The sequence below is a fragment of the Pinus tabuliformis genome, chromosome 3_2, assembly GCF_031772625.1.
Source record: "Pinus tabuliformis cultivar Carrire ecotype Pingquan chromosome 3_2, CPIR1, whole genome shotgun sequence".
Lineage (NCBI taxonomy): Eukaryota > Viridiplantae > Streptophyta > Pinopsida > Pinales > Pinaceae > Pinus > Pinus tabuliformis.
Window position 1 is genome coordinate 808159982 of NC_142302.1, and position 18591 is coordinate 808178572.

At 37.8% G+C, this 18591-nt stretch overlaps 2 protein-coding genes across 2 annotated transcripts; both read right to left on the reverse strand.

Annotated features, from left to right (window-relative positions):
* Positions 1-1049: 1049 nt before the first annotated feature.
* On the reverse strand, positions 1050-10711 carry LOC149183064 (cysteine-rich receptor-like protein kinase 2). Its single transcript, XM_089414811.1, has 7 exons — positions 10557-10711; positions 10438-10457; positions 10016-10141; positions 9802-9929; positions 9502-9706; positions 1497-1636; positions 1050-1382 (listed from the first exon to the last, which is right to left on the reverse strand). The coding sequence occupies exons 1-7, from the start codon at positions 10709-10711 to the stop codon at positions 1050-1052; spliced, it is 1107 nt and encodes a 368-aa protein (XP_089270937.1).
* A 4031-nt stretch (positions 10712-14742) lies between these two features.
* Positions 14743-16648, reverse strand: LOC149183065 (uncharacterized). Its single transcript, XM_089414812.1, has 5 exons — positions 16412-16648; positions 16052-16070; positions 15729-15955; positions 15041-15290; positions 14743-14858 (listed from the first exon to the last, which is right to left on the reverse strand). The coding sequence occupies exons 1-5, from the start codon at positions 16646-16648 to the stop codon at positions 14743-14745; spliced, it is 849 nt and encodes a 282-aa protein (XP_089270938.1).
* Positions 16649-18591: the final 1943 nt, after the last annotated feature.

Consider the following 18591-nt stretch of genomic DNA (forward strand, 5'->3'; position numbering starts at 1 on the left):
CTGTTAAAATTGGTAAATGTTTGGTGAATATCATCCATTTAATCATACATATGTAAAAAATGAGCAAATTTTCAACCAAATTGGCTAATATTTTTTTCATAAAATGTCCAAAAAATAGCCCTTTGCTAGATCAAACTACAATGTCTTTTCTTCGATTTCCTATCTAGAAATTTCAACTTAGACCACCTGCTAATTCACTCCTCTGTCTCAATTTAGTTACTTTGCAAGTTTATCTCTTTCTATGCAACAAGTAGATCAAATGATGGACAAATAATTAACACATAATCATAATACTCACAAGCTCGTTAGAAAAATTAGACTTAGAAATCCCTCACAGAGGAAACTAAACTATCTACTTTCACAAGCTCTTTGTTAATCTATGTAGAGAGGATTAACATTGCTAAAATCACGTGATCACAACCCCTCATGAGAGAGACTAAATGTGCATAGAGAAGATTAACATTGCTAAAATCACATGATCACAACCATGCATAAAAAGGATTAATATTGCTAAAATCACATAATCACAACCTCTCTCGTAAAGAGTCCAAGTCTAAACACGTTCTCATACGAATTACACACCATAAAATATTTTTCATTGCTCATTCAATAACAAATATGATACATAGTTGGAACTAGATTTCAAATTTGGACAAAAATTGAAATCAACCAACCCAACCAAACTTTAAAATAAACATTATCCCTCACCATATCTAAACAATATATACTATTGTGTCAAGGTAGCAGATTAGGTGTCATCATTATGAATAGTGTTTGAAGGAATAGTGACATCATTATGACATTAGACATAGACAAAAATAGACACTATTTGACACTGTTAAAAATAACTTAAGTTATTAAAAATAGGTGTCATCATTATGAATTGTGACATTAGACACTATTCCTTCAAACACCCTACAAAGCGGCCGCACATGAGGGTTTATGAAGCATTCATGTATTTCTGTCATTTGACTCAAAAATATGCTTGATCTAAACATGCAGAAAATAAATAATGGGAAAAAACCATTGCATGCATCTATCCTACTCGACTAACGAGGAGAGAAGGAGAGGGTAACTGTTCCAGCAGATTGATGAGTGCTAGCAGTAGAAGTCAAGGATTCAGACATCGTTGTAATGGTGGAACACGCAGGTCTGTCTGCAGCAGCACCTATGAAAGCAGGTTGTGTCGGCTGAACACGAATCTCCAAATCGGTCGTTAACAAGGAGGCAACCTTTGACATCGTTGGCCGCAGCCTCCAGGAACCTTGAGCGCAAAGAAGAGTGATTGTGATCACCCTTAATGCCTCCTCTCTTGGGTATTGCCCCTCCAATTTTGGATCAACAATATCCAAAAGGTTACGTTGTTCGTATTTATTCCATGCCTACAGTATATTGATGAAGTTCAGACTTTGAATTAAATGACGGTCTTGCTGGAATTACAGTTTATTAAAACCAAAACGAACCCATTCCAAAAATTTATTAAAACAGAAACGAACCCCTTCCAAAAGAATTTTCATAGGGTCTCGCAGTGTGGCATCCGCACACTTTCTCCCACTCACGATCTCAAGTACCACGATCCCATAACTATAAACGTCGACCTTTTCCGTCAATTTCCCATGAATGGTGATGGAAATTTCTAGTAATTTCAAACAAAAGCTGAATAGAGAAAATGCTCTGTTTTTGCATAGGATCTTAACAGAGGGAAGCTAAAATAGATTGCTGGAGAACAGAGTTTTTCACACATGTGAAACAAACTGTGTATTCATTAATAAAAACTACCTGATACAAAAGGATATTCCTCTTAACAGAGGGATTACACAGGAACACTTCAGTTCCACAACAAAAAAAATTACTCTGTCTCTTCATTCAAATTAACACACTGTCTTTGCTTGCAACTTTCTTTTACACTGCTGTGTAAAAACAAAAATCTTACATTCACTGCTGGAATAAAAATTTCCTTACATTTGCTGCGGCAAGTTTCTCCCTTTTTTTTACTTCGCACTTCTGTGCGTTTCATTACACATACATAAAAAAACAAACAAAATAACATTACATATTACTTTGTCATACTCCCGTGAGTTAAAAAAAAAAAAAAAATTAAATGGTTTTACCAAAGTTTACTTGTGCCCATACTCCCGCTGATAGAAATTAATAAAATTAAATTTTTTTACCTACGTTCTACCCATCGCAATAAATTTCATTAATTACTTTTACGGAGAAACTGGTGGCCAAAATGAAACTTCATGTCATGTCCATATTGTGCAGGTCTGTTGGTGTACATCAACCGTTGATTTCATCCGACGGCTGTCAACCATATCGCGCGGCCTATTTCAGTCAAACTTTATGCTCCAATGAAAAGTTGTTTTGGAAATCAGCTCAAGCCACGTGTCAAACGATGATTATCATCGCTGCCCTCCGGAGGAAAACCACTTGCTCAGCAAAAGCGGTGCGATGGAGTCTGGTGGTTTTCCGGAATAGTACGCAGCAGGGGAAATTACATTTCAACACTCCCCTTTAATTTCAACTGCTGGGTTATTAGTCATACCCAGACATTTCCTCAAAAATTCAAAACTTTTCTGTCCCAATGGCTTGGTCAGAATGTCTGCAACCTGCTGCTGAGTGTTGCAATGTTTTAAAACAATTTCTCCACTGTTTACCGATTCCCTGATATAATGAAACTTTGTGTCAATGTGTTTCGTTCTCTTATGAAACACAAAATTCTTGGATAATGCAATAGCTGAGCTATTGTCACAAAAAATCACTATTCCTTTTTCTTGCTCTTGGCATAAGCTCCTTAACATCCTTCTCATCCAAACTGCTTGACATGCTGCTGCTGTAGCTGCCACATATTCTGCCTCTGTTGTAGACAATGCTACAATAGGCTGTTTTTTAGAAGCCCATGAAATGGCTCCGGAACCCATGTGAAAAACATAACTGGATGTTCTTTTCCGATCATCTACACTTCCATCCCAATCACTATTAGTGTATCGAATTAAATCTGAACATTCTGAAGTAGTATATAAAATGCCAAACCTTTTAGTACCTTTAACATACCTCAGAATCCTTTTTGTTGCCTGCCAATGTGCTTCTTTTGTCCTCTCCATGAATCTAGAAATTAAACTAACAACATGCATTATATCCGGCCTAGTTGTAGTCAAATACATGAGGCTGCCAACTATGCTCTTGTACAAACTAGGATCAAAATCCTTGCTATTGTCCTCTTTGCTGAGTTTTAATCCCATCACTGTGGGAGTGATTGCTGCCTTGCTCTCCTACATATTGAATCTTTCCAACACTTCATTAACATATTTCTCCTGTGAGATAAAAATCCCATTTTCATTTTGTTCTACTTCTATTCCTAAGAAGTATCTCAGCAAACCCATGTCAATCATTTCAAATTCTTCTTTCATGACTGCTTTGAAATTTCCAATAAGGCAATCATCATTACCTGTGAAAATAACATCATCAACATATAACACCACAATTATAATTTTACCATCATTTTCTTTGATGTAGAGGGTGGGTTCTCCGTCACACTTTTCAAATCCATTTTCCAGTAAATAGGAATCTATCCTACTGTACCATGCTCTTGGTGCTTGCTTCAGCCCATAAAGAGCTTTCTTCAATCTGCACACTTTGTGCTCTTGGCCTTTCTTTTCATAGCCTATAGGTTGTTCAATGTAAACCTCTTCCATTAACACTCCATTTAGGAATGTTGACTTCACGTCCATTTGGTAAACCTTCCACTTGTTTTGTTGTGCTATGGACAACATTGCTCTCACTGTTTCCATTATTGCAACCGGTGCAAAAGTTTCCTCATAGTCTCTCCCATACTGCTGCTTATATCCTTTGACAACTAATCTTTCCTTGTATCTTTCTATTTTGCCTTCAGCATTACTCTTGGTCTTGTAAACCCATTTAACTCCAATGACTTCCTTTCCTTTTGGTAGTTCAACCAAATCCCATGTCTTGTTTCTTTCTATGGCATTAATCTCCTCATCCATAGCTTCTATCCATTTCCTATCCTTAATTTCTTCTTCGAAATGAATACGGTCATCAGCATGACAATATAAAGCAAACAAAGAATTCATACCTTAATTTGCTGCCTCTTGCTCATTAATATCACTTAAATTTATGAACTTCTTACCTCTTTCATTTGGTGTACAAGTGCTTGAAGAAGCACTTGAACTTTTTTCTTGTGGTGTGCTTGGAGAAGCACTTTCATTTCTCCTCAAGGGTGTCCCTTGCTCTCCTTGTGTTGGTGCTGCTGTTTGGGGATGTATTTCAACTATCTCTTCATCATATTCATTATGTGACAAGGAGTTTTTAACATTCACTGTTTTCTCTATGCTTCCATCCCAAGCTTCCTCTTCAATGAACTGAACATCTCTACTCACAATGAGCTTCTTGGTGGATGGATTATACAACCTGTAAGCTTTGGATTCCTCATTGTATCCAATGAAAATACATTTCTCCCCTTTTCTGTCCAACTTCTTCCTTAGCTGATCTGGAATGTGTGCATAAGCCACACGTCCAAAAACTTTCATGTGGGTGACTCCTTTCTTTCTCCCACTCCATGCTTCTTCCAGCACTCTGTTCATGACTGCTTTTGTAGGGCACCTATTCAAAATGTATGCTGCACAGTGTATAGCTTCAGCCCAATAATCATTTGGCAAATGCTTTGCTTTTAACATACTCCTCGTCATATCCATGATTGTCCTGTTCTTCCTTTCAGCAACTCCATTTTGCTGCGGGGTGTACCTAGCTGTAATTTTCTTATGAATTCCATTTTCTCTAGAAAAACGTAAAAATTCCTTGGTGATATACTCACCTCCTCTATCAGTTCTCAGAACTTTGATATGCAGCCCTCTTTGGTCTTCCACAAGTGCCTTGAAATTACAAAATCTTTCAAACACTTCACTTTTGTTCTTCAAGAAATAAACCCAAGTTTTTCTAGTAAAATCATCAATGAATGTTAAAATATATTGGCTGCCTGCTAGTAATGGAGTTTGCATCGGTCCACATAAGTTTGGGTGGACAATCTCTAAGGGTGCTTTTGCCCTTATGCTTTTTCCTAATGGAAAACTTTTTCTGTGTTGTTTCCCCAAGATACAACCTTCACAAAGGCTGTCTGGTTTCTCTATCAATGGTAGTCCACTTACCATTCCTTTTCTATGCAACAAGTTACGACCTCCAAAGTTGAGATGTCCAAATCTCAAGTGCCACAACCATTTTTCATCCTTTGGTTCGCTTTGTAAAGCCTCTTGTGTAACTTCTGTTATTTCTACTCCATCTTTTAAATCTGTTTTTATCTTGAGAGGGAACATCCTGTTCCTTGTCATCTTCACTTCAGCAACACATCGTTTGCTGGGTTTTCTATCCATGATGGTGCATACATCATTCTCAAAGAAAACATTATACCCCTTTTGAACAAGCTGTCCAATACTTAAGAGATTACACTTCATTCCAGGGACATAATAAACATCTGCTATGGTTTTATTTTCACCTTTCTTTGTTAGGATATTTACTTCTCCTTTTCCCATAACAGAAACTTTACTATCAGTCCCAAGTGTGACTTGTGACTTCACACTCTGATATAACTTAGAAAACAGAGCTATGTTTCCTGTCATATGGTTACTGCAACCAGAGTCTAGAAACCATATATCATCACTCTTTGTTTTAGTCATATTACAAGCTAGCAACAAATTATCTTGGCTGATATTTTCTCTAGTGAAATTTGCACTAGATCTATTATTCATATCATGCTGCTTCTTCCTACATTCATTGGCATAGTGCCCATATTTTTTACAATAATAACATTAGACATTGGATTTTTCATACCTTTGTCCTTGAGCATGATGTTGTCCACTTTGTTGGCTGCTGCCTTGGCCTTGGTTCTGATTTGGATTGCTGCCTCTTCCTTGAGTGTTTGTTGGACTATTTCTTCCACCTCTGTTTTGGCTTCTGCCTCTTCCTCTCTTGTTTCCTCTGCCTTGACCTCTTCCTCTTCCAAAGGACATCTGGGTCTTGAAGGCATGCTCTAGAGATGAGTTTTCATTTCTACTCAATCTCTGCTCATGTTTTATCAGCGATGCATGTAGTTCATCAACTGAGAAATTTGTGAGATCCTTTGTCTCTTCTATGGTGGTGACAATTACATCAAACTTTGAGGGTAGGACTCTCAATAGTTTCTCCACAATTCTCTTTTCTTCAAGAATCTCTCTATGAGACCTTATCTGTGTGACCAGACCAATCACATGTGTGAAGAATGAGTCAATATTATTTGACTCCTTTATGCATAAATTCTCAAAATCTCTCCTCAGCAACTGTAGTTTTGCTGTCTTCACTTTCTCCATGCCTTGATATGCTGTCTTGAGAGTTTTCCATGCTTCCTTGGATGTCTTAGCTGCTGCTATCTTTGGAAACACACTCTCATGCACTGCTTGATACAAAAAGCAGAGGGATTTTGAGTCCTTCTTCTTATAGCTCTTTAGCAAATCTTTCTCTGCCTGTGTCAAGTTATTAAACTCTTCTTCATCTGTTGGTTCTTCAAAACCATCTTCAATAAATTCCCATAAATCTTGTGAGGCAAGAAAAGCTCTCATGGTTATTGCCCAATAGTCATAGTTTTTCACATTAAACTGTGGGAGCTGAGTATTAAAAATACCCATGCTAGTGCTGGTGCTAGAGCCAGCCATTCTTGCACTCTTAACTACGCTTCAAATACCTAACTGTGTATTTAAAATAACTAACTGTTTCTTCAGGAGCAACACAAAAAAGAACTTGAGAAATACCTTGGATTTTTTTTTACCGAGCCTTCACTTTGCTGGAGAAGCTGCTGCAACAAGAAAATCCTTTCTTCAGCTTCTTTGACACCTTCAAAGAGCTTGGACAAGCTTTGATACCATGATGGAAATTTCTGGTAATTTCAAACAAAAGATGAATAGAGAAAATGCTCTGTTTTTGCACAGGATCTTAACACAGGGAAGCTAAAATAGATTGCTAGAGAACAGAGTTTTTCACACACATGAAACAAACTGTGTATTCATTAATAAAAACTGCCTGATACAAAAGGATCTTCCTCTTAACAGAGGGATTACACAGGAACACTTTAGTTCCACAACAAAAAAATTTACTGCTCCGATGAAAAGTTGTTTTGGAAATCAGCTCAAGCCACGTTTCAAACGATGATTGTCATCATTGCCCTTCGGAGGAAAACCACTTGCTCAGCAAAAGCAGTGTGATGGAGTTTGGTGGTTTTCCGGAACAGTACGCAGCAGGGGAAATTACATTTCAACAAACGACATACTCAGGCACAGTGTAGCCCCTGCATCACACCAAATTCGTGGAAACTATAAATTAATGCTAGGATTTTACGCCTTAAAAGAATAGATGTTTTGAGAACAATTACTAAATAAATTGCACAACTCACATCGTTCCTTCGAATCCGGTAGAAACATAGGTTTGACCTTCTGGGAAGAATCTAGCCATTCCAAAATCTCCTATTTTAGGATGAAAATCCCATATAAAAGTATATTTGCACATTTGATATATCTGTGTATAATGTGCATGTTGGAATCCTCCTGCAAATATGATAGCCCTCGAGCTGTGCCTACTATAATGTCCATACGGTTTTCCCAGGTTAAACCATTTCTTGGCTCTCCATTTCTTGGCTCTCCTGGGTACCTCCAACAATAATATTTAGAAAACTCAAAACACATATAAAAAAAATAAAAAGTAAACATGAGTTCAGAGATTAAAAACTCGAATGCTGAAATCAACAATTTTGATAGAAAAAACATAAAAAAAAAAAAAAAAAGAAATAAACATGAGTTCAGAAATTGAAAACTCGAATGCTGAAATCAACAACTTTGATGGAAAAAATTTAACTATGAAATGCTTCAATACAGTTAATTAAATAGAGGTTTTGGATATAGTTATTAAATTCGAATTCGATTTGGTATAGAAAAAATTTGACTATCTAAAATTCAATACTGAAAAAAATTGAGAGTATACATCATAGAGACACTTATTTTTTAAAAATTGAAAAGAACAATAATTAAAATTTGAGAGTGTACATCATAGAGACACTTATTTTTTAAAAATGGAAAGGAACAATAATTATATTCAAATCTTTAAAAAAAAGTTATTAAAATATTTTATTACAAAAATAGTCATGTTTACTTATCTCTAACAATGATCTCTCTTGTCTAAGATGTTACAACCCCTCCTAATTAAAATGATCAAAAACAAATAAAGGACAAACTAAAACATGTAAAGTAAAATCTAGAAATGAAAACTCAAAGCTAAATCTTATATAAAAGATGGAACACTAAATATTAAAAATAAACTTAAGTGATCTCCACATACTAGTAAATTTATGTCTCTCTCTTTTAACAAATCCATATAACTTTGAAAATGTAAAAAACTTCTTCATTTCAGGAAAGACAATGCATACATTAGTTTAAAATTTCAAATGGCCCTGAGTTTAATAGATAAAAGCTAGATTATAAACTAATAAATCTAGCTCTAAATACAATGAAATATCATAATATTAAATTAAGATTTTCTAAACAAATTTAAAACTCCAACTTCATTTAATTTATCTCTATAATTTCTATAGAAACCAAATTTATTCAACAATAATGAAGAATAATATTAACAAAATAAATTTTTGTTATAAATTATAGAATTTTTTTTTATTTCAATTCCAGAACAATAATTGTTTAATTAATTTTTTTAAATATAAAATTTATGGCATATCAAATTTTGTAATCTAGAAATTTCTATTTTTATATTCATAAATATTTATAAATATCAAAATTTACCTTCGTTACTGTAATATAGAAATTTCTGTTTTTACCAGATAGATCGCTTTCTTTTTGGGTGGGACATCCTTAAAAAAAGAGGAGCAACATTGTTCATAAGGGAAAGATACCTCCTTCCTACCTAATCCTTAATCCCTGGTTGGTAGTCGGTTTGGAAGAATCGCAAAAAACAGTAAATCCAATCCTTTCAAGGTTCTCTCGATCCAATACTTAGTTGGCCACTAAATCATTCTTTCCAAGATTGACGAAACTGAGCGATCCAGTTCAGAGCGATAGCGACAAGAAGCGAAACCCGTACCTTATTGAACTTTACTAATTAGCAGACGAATCGAACCGAATTAGGTAATAATTTTTTATCAAATCTTTATTTTTGTTTTTTCTACTCTATGTATAGATTCACCACTCTGGAAAAATCTCTGGGCACTTGAAACCTGTAAAATTCACAGCTCAAAATTTCTAAGCACTTGAAACCCGGAAAATTCACAACTCAAAATTTCTAAGCACTTGAAACCCGGAAAATTCACAACTCAAAATTTCTAACCCATCCTTATAGAATTTTGACAGATAAGACCGACAAAAAAATCAAAACAAACCTCCAAAATGCTATACATTATGATTTTAGAAGTTAAAAGCTTGAATCCTGAAATCAATATCATTAGCGAGAGCTACATACCAAACAAATGCTTGTGAAGACCGTTGTTCGGCATTAATTTGTAAACCAGCAAAACGTTCGTTCCCACTTGCGCAACATCCGAGTAAACGAACAAGATTGCGGTGAGGAGCTTTATTTCTGTCAGAAACTCCGGCACATGATGAGTACTCTCACGCCTTCCGTTCAGTCTTTTGACAGCAATATCCGTCACATCTGGAAGTCTTCCCTGCTTACTAAACTCAAGTTATTATAACTGATCTGTACAGTGTAAACAAAGCATATATTTGGAATAACCCATCAAATACATGTTTCAAACTATACCTGATAAACTTCACCGAATCCTCCTCTGCCAAGCATGTTGTTTCTGTCAAAGTTTCCGGTGGAGTCACTCAGAACCTCGTACTCAAAAAGGACGTGCTCGAAATTGTCCTTTTCTGTTCCGTTCTCGTCTGCATATAGTACCATGAAAGCAATTTCGTCGTAACCTCTAAATACAGCCAAGTTAAACAACTCAGCAATGTGAAAATGTAATCACCTGTCGCAGACGAGTCCTTTCGATGTGTGATACGGCGACAGAACAATACTAAACACACCATCGTAAGAAGAGTTGTTCCTCCCATGCATCCGAACGAGATATACACTATTTTGGAGGCCGATTTCCCTGACGACAAAGATTACAGTAGTGCGTAAGTCCCTATTATATGAATCATAAAGATATAAATACGAAGAATTTTATCGTGAGGTATACGTTAATTGGTTTTCTGGGTTTAGGTTTTACAAGGTTGGAGGTTAGAATTTCATGCTGCTGTACTGCTGAGTTGAGGATGGGAACTATTTTTAGGAAATTAAATTATTCTGACGGAAGTCTAAACTAAATTAGACCTAATTTGTTACCATTTTTGTGATAGTATCTCATGACTTAATTTAGTAGATAGCATCCCACTTAAATCATCCAACCTCCCCCGCCTAGACTTAGCCTAGGTATAAAAAACAAAACAACCTAGTAAGAAATTCGTACTGGACATCTTGTTGTTGGAGTAAAATTCGTAAGTTGAGTAGCGCATTAAACAACCCGCCTCGAGACCTCGACCTCGACCTTCTTGCTGGGGACGACATCCGAGTAAAAGATTCCGAGCTTCTGACAAGCATTTTTGGCAATTAATAGTTGTAAGGTAGGGCCAACACTGAGCGAGACCATATAACGAGCCATCATTGGATCTCGCAACGGCATAATTGTTATTTGGAGCAGCAGGTGTAATGATTACATAGATATTTGGGAACCAACTGCAAGATTATGTGCAACGATCTTGAAGATTTGGAAGTACCATATTAGACTTTAATAGGTGTAATGATTACATAGATATTTGTGCCACGATCTTAAAGATTTGGAACTGCCCTTACTTTAATAGGCGTAATGATTACATAGATATTTGGGAACCAACTGCAAGATGGCAATTCCTATTTCCAACCTCATTGAAACATAAATGCAGCCTGACATGCAAGGGATATAGCAGTTGCTTTGTTGCTAAAATGCCAAAGTCAACCCCATTGAAACATAAATACAAGAGAACTGCTATATCCCTTGCATGTCAGGCTGCATTTATGTTTCAATGGGGTTGGAAATAGGAATTGCCAAAGATTATGTGCAACGATCTTAAAGATTTGTAACTGACATCCCATAATTTGCAGAATTTCCACACTATGTTATTATAGCCACCGATGCAAAAAAGTTTTCAATCCTTTCTTGAACATAGGCTCTGAGATTGATGTGTCTGATGCATACCATACTTGGGAAAAATTTCTCAAATCAAAACAATTTGATAACATTTCCATGATATTACAAAGCATCAATTTCATGGTTTTCCTTTTAGGTGATCGATTTTGTGCAATTGGTGGGGTTCCATGCTCTCAGAATTAGACTCATGATAGTAATCCTTGTAATGTCCAGTAATTTGGTATAAAACACGTGGTTGCATGGAAAATGAAACATCATTTGTGGAGATAAAGTATTATTCAATATTGAGTCATCTTGCAATAACCTTAACGAAACTTTTTATGATCTCAATATTGAGCCATCTTGCAATAACCTTAACGAAAATGCGTAGTGTAACAAGGCGGAGGAGTTGCCTGGAAAGTTATGGAAATTTCGGTAATATTTAGAGAAAGTCCGTCAAGGATTTTTGTAAATCCAAGTTATAGTTGTTAAACTTCAAAATTTTAGGCATCCTAAATGTTTTTGATGGTGCTGAATCCATTTCCACCATCAAAAACACGATTCAAACACTCCCTCTACAATATTTTTTGAATTTTTTTGCCAAAATTCTGGCCACTTTTGGCCGTCCGAGCAATTCCTTCGCCTCGGCAAATGGCTCGTAATGAAAATCCTTATGATCTAGTTAATTTTTGTAAAATGGATTTGGTTTGCACAAATCTTCTAAAATTTGCACCATTATTGTGAATTTTTTCATATATTTTATCACCATGATTTTGGGAGTCAATCTCTGCTATTCTATTGAAAACTAATATATCTGTGAGCACACATGAACACGTTGGCATCCTGGAAATTTGATGGTATGTTGCAATGACTAAATGTTTGATGTCCCTAGAGACTAGTGCCACATTTTCCCACGAGAAGAATCGAAGATAAAAGTATTTCCTTCATGACACACCCAGTCAACACAGATTATACATGTAAAAATGTTGTCCATTGTTCAAAAACTTTATTAATGTACCAGAGGTAATAAATAAAATATACTAAAATTCATAAATAATATTCTTATTATTTACGATATATCTTAACAAATGAGATAAAATAATATTCTTATTATTTACGACATATCTTAACAAATGAGATAAAAGGGAAGTGGATTTACAACTTTTATGGATAAAAGTTTATTTTAAGATGATTTAGGTATTTTTATGTTTAAGTTATAGAAACAACTATATGTTCAGTGTATATAAACATTTATATATACGTAATATATATCTGTTTAATATTTTTTAGTAAATTTTATATATAAGTTATTTATATATATTAGTTTTTAATCAATATATATATATATATTATAAGTTTGGTAGGACTCTTCTATTTTCGAGTTTTACATGTTCATTATTCACCTCGCTACTGGGGAGGGTAGCACAAGAGGGTAGCACAAGATTCGAACCCAAGATCTCTGGTTCGGTAAGACTTCATTCCACGACCATCATCACTTGAGCTAGCCCATAGGGACTAACCAATATAATTTATTAATAACAAAGGTTATTAATATTTATATGTACATGTTAAATAATATAAAATTTATTTTGTACACCTGTGGATATCTATATTTTCAAGAGGAAATGGAGGTGGGAATGTTGTGAAAAACCTGATGAATTAGAAATCTGAGATTTTAAAAGATTATAATATTTAGTTTGGTTCATATTTAGTCGACTAATTTTATGAAGTATTAGAAAAACTCAATTATCTAGTTTTTCAAGTTTTTTTTCAAAATTTTGACTAAAATTATAATTTCATTTTATTTATAGAAACTATATCACATAATTTTTTGAATCTACAAGTAAAAATCTACATGGTATCGGAAATGAAGACAATATAGAAGAGGAGAATTCGAGTTTTTTGTGCAAGTGATATCGAATTTATAGTTCATTCTTCAGAGTGAGCAAAATGTCATTCTACGGTTTGATACTTGAGTATGCCTTGGAGGGCAGCTCGAATTACATAGCTTGGAAGGACATGATGGAGGTAGTGTTGGAAGAAAATGGGCTAAAGGAATTCATAGATCATGATATTCCAAAGCCTCCAACATCATATGCTAAATATATGGTTGAATGGAGAAGGTGTGGAAAAGGCGAGAAGGATTATCCTAGAAGGAGATTGAGATCATATTGTCTTGAATCTCCATGACAAGGAAACTCCATTTGCAATGTGGAAGGCATTGACAGACCTGTCTCAAAATAGCAGTGACCACAAGAAGCTGGAAATAAAGGACAAACTCACAAAAATCAAGATGGAGAAGGGCGACTCAATTCCGAAGTACTTGAACAAGTTTACCCAATATCAGGATGAGCTTGGAAGTGTCAAGATTAATGGTGTCGAAGATGATCTGGTGAGCCTAGCACTTCTAGGACTTCCCAAGAGTTGGCACAGTTACTAGGACTCTCTTAATGGGAAGGAGAAGATACCAGAGTGGGAGCGGTTGTGGTCTGACTTGGTATAGGAAGAGATTCAGTGGAACACTAGATACAAATCCTCATCAAAGCATGATGATGAGGAGAATTGTGCCTTAGTTGGTAAGGAAAAGAAAGGGAAGGGGAATTCATCCCATTCCAAATCAGATTCTTGTTAGGGCGGAAAGAATAAGTACATGTCTAAAATCAAGTGTTTTCACTCTCACGAGTTGTGACATTTTGCCACAAAATGTCTGCATAAGAAGGCTAGTAAGAAGCCCTCAAGAGGAGAGGCAGGTGAGGTCCTTGCTTCACAGTTTGAACTCGATTTTACCCTCATCACTTGTATGATGTCATCAATGATGGGTAGTGTGTGGTACTTGGACATTGGAGCTTCTTTCCACATGACCGGTAACAAAGAGCTCTTCAGTAACTTGGAGGAGAAGGATCTCTAGATGCATATCGATATGGGTGATGATGGGAGGTATATCACTAATGGTATCGGTACAACTACCTTTGTCAGGTTCTCCCCTCACTTTGCAAGATGTTATGTATGTTCCTGGTTTAAAGAAGAACTTGGTATATGTTGCCATGTTGTAGGATAGAGGCTATGATGTGATATTTATTATGGGAAAGGCCTTCCTTGATCACATAGCCATAGGATAGGTGAAGAGGATAGGGGTTCGAGTGAAGAACCTCTACAAGTTGGACGTAGAATATTGTGTTTCCTTAAGCATGAAAGCAGAGAAGGTCCAAAGCTGAGACATCAGCGAGTTGTGGCATAGGAGGTTGGGTGAATTGCACCATGGCGCTTTGAAGATCATGGAGTAAATTTCTACTAGTCTTCCCAAGGGTAAACTAGAGCAGGTAGATACATGCAAAGGGTGTACATTGGGAAAGTACACCAAAGCTTCCTTTCATGACAAAGACAGTCGAGCACAGGCGATCCTCGATCGAGCTCACTCAAAGGTGTGTGGAATGTTCTCTACAACATCCATGACCATGGTACTCGCGCATTTGTCCTCGAGGCTACTTTATCATCCCATGCTCTCTTTCAACTGGTTGGAGTGGTGAGACTATCTTCTCTTCGGCTAGTCAGGCGGTCAGCCCGCCCGTGTAGAGCTTTAGGCGATTTCTGTTCACTCTTCCTGGCAAGGGGTCTCCATTGAGTTTAGCCAGCTGAACTACGCCTCCATCGGTAACATCTTTGACTACATAGGGTCCCAACTAGTGCATGCAGAGTTTTCTTGGGAATTTTTCGAACTTACTATCACACAACAAGACTAGATAATTCTCCTTGAAGGTGCACACCTTGATATGGCGATCATGCCATGCTTTCTCGTGCTATTTCTGTACCTGCAGATGGAATCTAGCCAGAAATAGTTTGCCATACCTGTGATAGCCGCAATCCACAGACTAGGCACAATATATTCCATAGGCATAATGACCTCTTGGCCATAAATTAATCGAAATGCTGTTTGGCCTGCCAACTTCTTGCATGTATTTCTGTTTGCCCATAGCACAGCAAGAATGTGCAAATCCCAGTCATTTCGTTGCACATTGCAAACTTTTGTCAACGGAGTCTCCAGAATTTTGTTGAATGCCTCAACGGTCCCATTCGCTTCTAGATGGTAGGGCGTACTCTATTGGTGATAGATCTAGAATTCCTCGGTGAGTGTGTTGATCGTTTCATTCAAAAAATGTGTTCCCCTATCACTCATGAGAATTTTGGTGTAGCCGACCCTAGTCAGTACGTTCTCGAATAAGAATTTTTCTACTGTCGCAGCCATGCAATCTTTAACTGGTCATGCCTCGGCCCATCGGGTCAAACATTTAGTTGCAGTGATGATATAGTGCGCGTCTGTCTTTCCTCATGGTTCGATAGGCCCGACGAAGTCAATCGCCCATTTCTCAAATGGTTGTAGCGTCATATGTGGCTGAAGTGGCATTTCGTCCCTTCGCGATAGCTTGCTCGTCCGTTGACATACATCGCAGCCCCGACAATATGCCTTTGAATCATGATGTAGAGTGGGCCACCATAATCTGGCGCGAAGAATCTTTTGGGCTGTGGCGCGGCCCACATAATGTCCGCTAGCAACCCCTCCATTTTCTTCAGCCAAGATCTGCCCGTGCTCGAATTTGGGTACATATCTGTGCAATATTTCATCATTGCCCATCTTGTAGAGGTGGCCTGCAATTACGGTAAAATCTGCTGCATGTATCACCAATTCCTTCCTTTGCTGGACAGAATACCCCTGTGGCGTAGTGCCCGTAGTTAAAAAGTGGATTATATCTTCAAAGTGGCCATCTGCAATACGCATGACATATAATTGAGCATCTAGAAGTCCCTCTTCTAGATTTTTTGGTTCTTCACCGATCTCAATTCAGGACAGATGATCCAGACCTGCATTCAGATGTCCTGGCTTTACAACAACCTCAAAATCATATTCTTGAAACAAAAACAACCATCGACAAATGCGCCCCCCCAACACAGGCTTATTCACTAGGTACTTGAGCGCAAAGTGATCTGTGTACATCTTAAAATGTCCTCCGAGTAGATAGTGACGGAACTTCTAGAGCGCGTATACCATAATCCTTCGCGCTCAGTAGTGGAGTAATTCTTCTCTACCTTGGACAACCTGCGACTTGCGAATGCAATTGGATGGTCCAGTCCTTCTGCTCCTGGTTGAGTGAGTACCGCTCCTAGTGTGATACAAGACGCGTCCACATGCACATGAAACTCGATGTCCCATTTCGGAAAGACCAATATAGGAGTTGAAGCCATTTTCTCCTTAAGCGTCTCTAGGCTTCTATTGCATTCCTCATTCCAGCAATAAGTAGCATCCTTTTTCAACAATTGCTCCATCGGAGCCATAATCTGGGCGTAGCTTTTGATGAACTTCCAATAGTAGCCCGTGTGTCCTAACATAGCGCGTAGCTGCTTTACACTGCGCAGCGCTTGCAGATTCAATATGACAATGATCTTTGCCGGATCCACCATCAGTCCTTGCTTACAAACCACATGGCCCAGCAAGTTCCTGAAAGGGACGAGAAAAGTACACTTCTTTAAGTTGAGTGCAATCTGGTGTCGTTGGCAGGTATCCAGCATTAATCATAAGCTCGCGACATGCTTCTTAACCAGGCCAAAGATGGTCCAGTCATCCAGGTAGACTTCTAAGAACTTGTGGATAAACTCCTTAAATGCGGCTACCACAAATCGAGAAAATATCGTGGGCACATTCTTCAGTCCAAAGGGCATTACTGTATACTGAAAACAACCCCATTTGGTAATGAACGTTGTCTTGCTCTGATCTTCGTGCGTTATCTTGATCTGATGGTACCCAGAGAACCCGTCTGTGAAGGAGTATGCTTCCTGCCCGCCCACATTTTCTAGTACCTCATCTGTAAAGGGTGTTGGGAACGAATTGTTAACACAAGCATCATTGAGCTTTCACAGATCCACACAGTTGTGGATCTCCCCCTTCTGTTTCTTCTCCTGTACAACCATAGGGCTTACCCAATCAGACTCCTCAACCAGTTCAATAATTCCTGCTGCCAACATCTTATCCAATTCTTCGCAGAATTTTTCTTTGTATTTTGGATTCAATCGATAGGGTCACTACTTCATTTGCTTCACATCTGGCTTCAAAGTTATCTTCATCATGTGCCTGCAGCTTCGCCATCTTCGAAGGTCCCTACATGGGTATCCCACCATCGCACCAGTGTTGCGTGCAATGCCCATTTTATTGCATCAAACCGTTGGTACTTTGGTATCGCGCTTTCCAACTTATCCAGGAAGTCCTCTACTACTGTCAGCCCTTCATACATCGACAGTTCGCGATTATGAAATTTAATGCAATACATGGATTTTGTCATCATATTACAGTGCAATGTGGTTTCCTCGTTCATCTTGTTGCGCCATCGCTCGTCCTTCTCATCTGAATCACTGTCATAACCCTGTGAAAATCTCTGCTCTATTACAGCAAGTTTGTAGATACTGTCTAGTGCATCACCCCTCTCTTTTCTACGTGTCGGTTCTATGTAGCATGGTCCGTCTATTGGATCTAGTGGAACAACGACCTAGAGCAACTTTTTCTCGAATATCATCTTCCTCTGTTTGAGGTTAATAACCCCATTCATATCAATGGCCCAGTCTATCCCTAACAACGTAGGATACAGACTATGTTCGTCCATGATTTCAATAACTTCAAAATCCGTCTGGTTGCTTATGCCATCAATGTCTATTGTAATACCTTGTAGCCTTCTCATGGGCAAGATATTCTGTTGGTTGGCCAACCGCAATTGGATAGGAGACCATTGTAGTGTAGGCTTACCGATGCATTCCCAATTCTGTTTAGGAAATATGTTTGCATCAGAACCCAGGTCTAAAATGACCTAAGCCATCTCATAGTCACCAATCTGCATCGTTAGCCGCATTTCCCGACCCGTCCGCGATGCATGTCCTCCTATTTTACAAATTGCGCAAGGTTCTCCCCACCCTACACCTCTATTAATCACTTCCTGTAACCCTCTAACTGCCTGATTGTAGTGAAGTAGTTTTAGGCATGTCTCTAAGAAGGTATTCATCATCGAGGGATCCTGAGTTGGCTCAGGCGGATCCCTACTACCCCGAGTAGAGACGTCCGTGAAGCTTTCCCTAGTTTCCATATTAGTCTACCCATTGACCTTTCCTGTGGCTGCGTCGCGTCGCAATATCCTGTTGACCATGGGTTCATAGTCACGGGATTCGTATCTCATCATCTGCACATTTTGCGTTGTTGTAGGAGGCACTACCTTCTTTTCGCGAATCTGTGCTATCAGCATGGGGAAATCTAGCAGCTCATGATCAAATTTCTCACAATACGGACATGATATTCAGGTCGGATTGGTAAAATCTTGCACATAATGCCCCAGTCCTCCACAGTTGTAACAGATTAGCTGCTT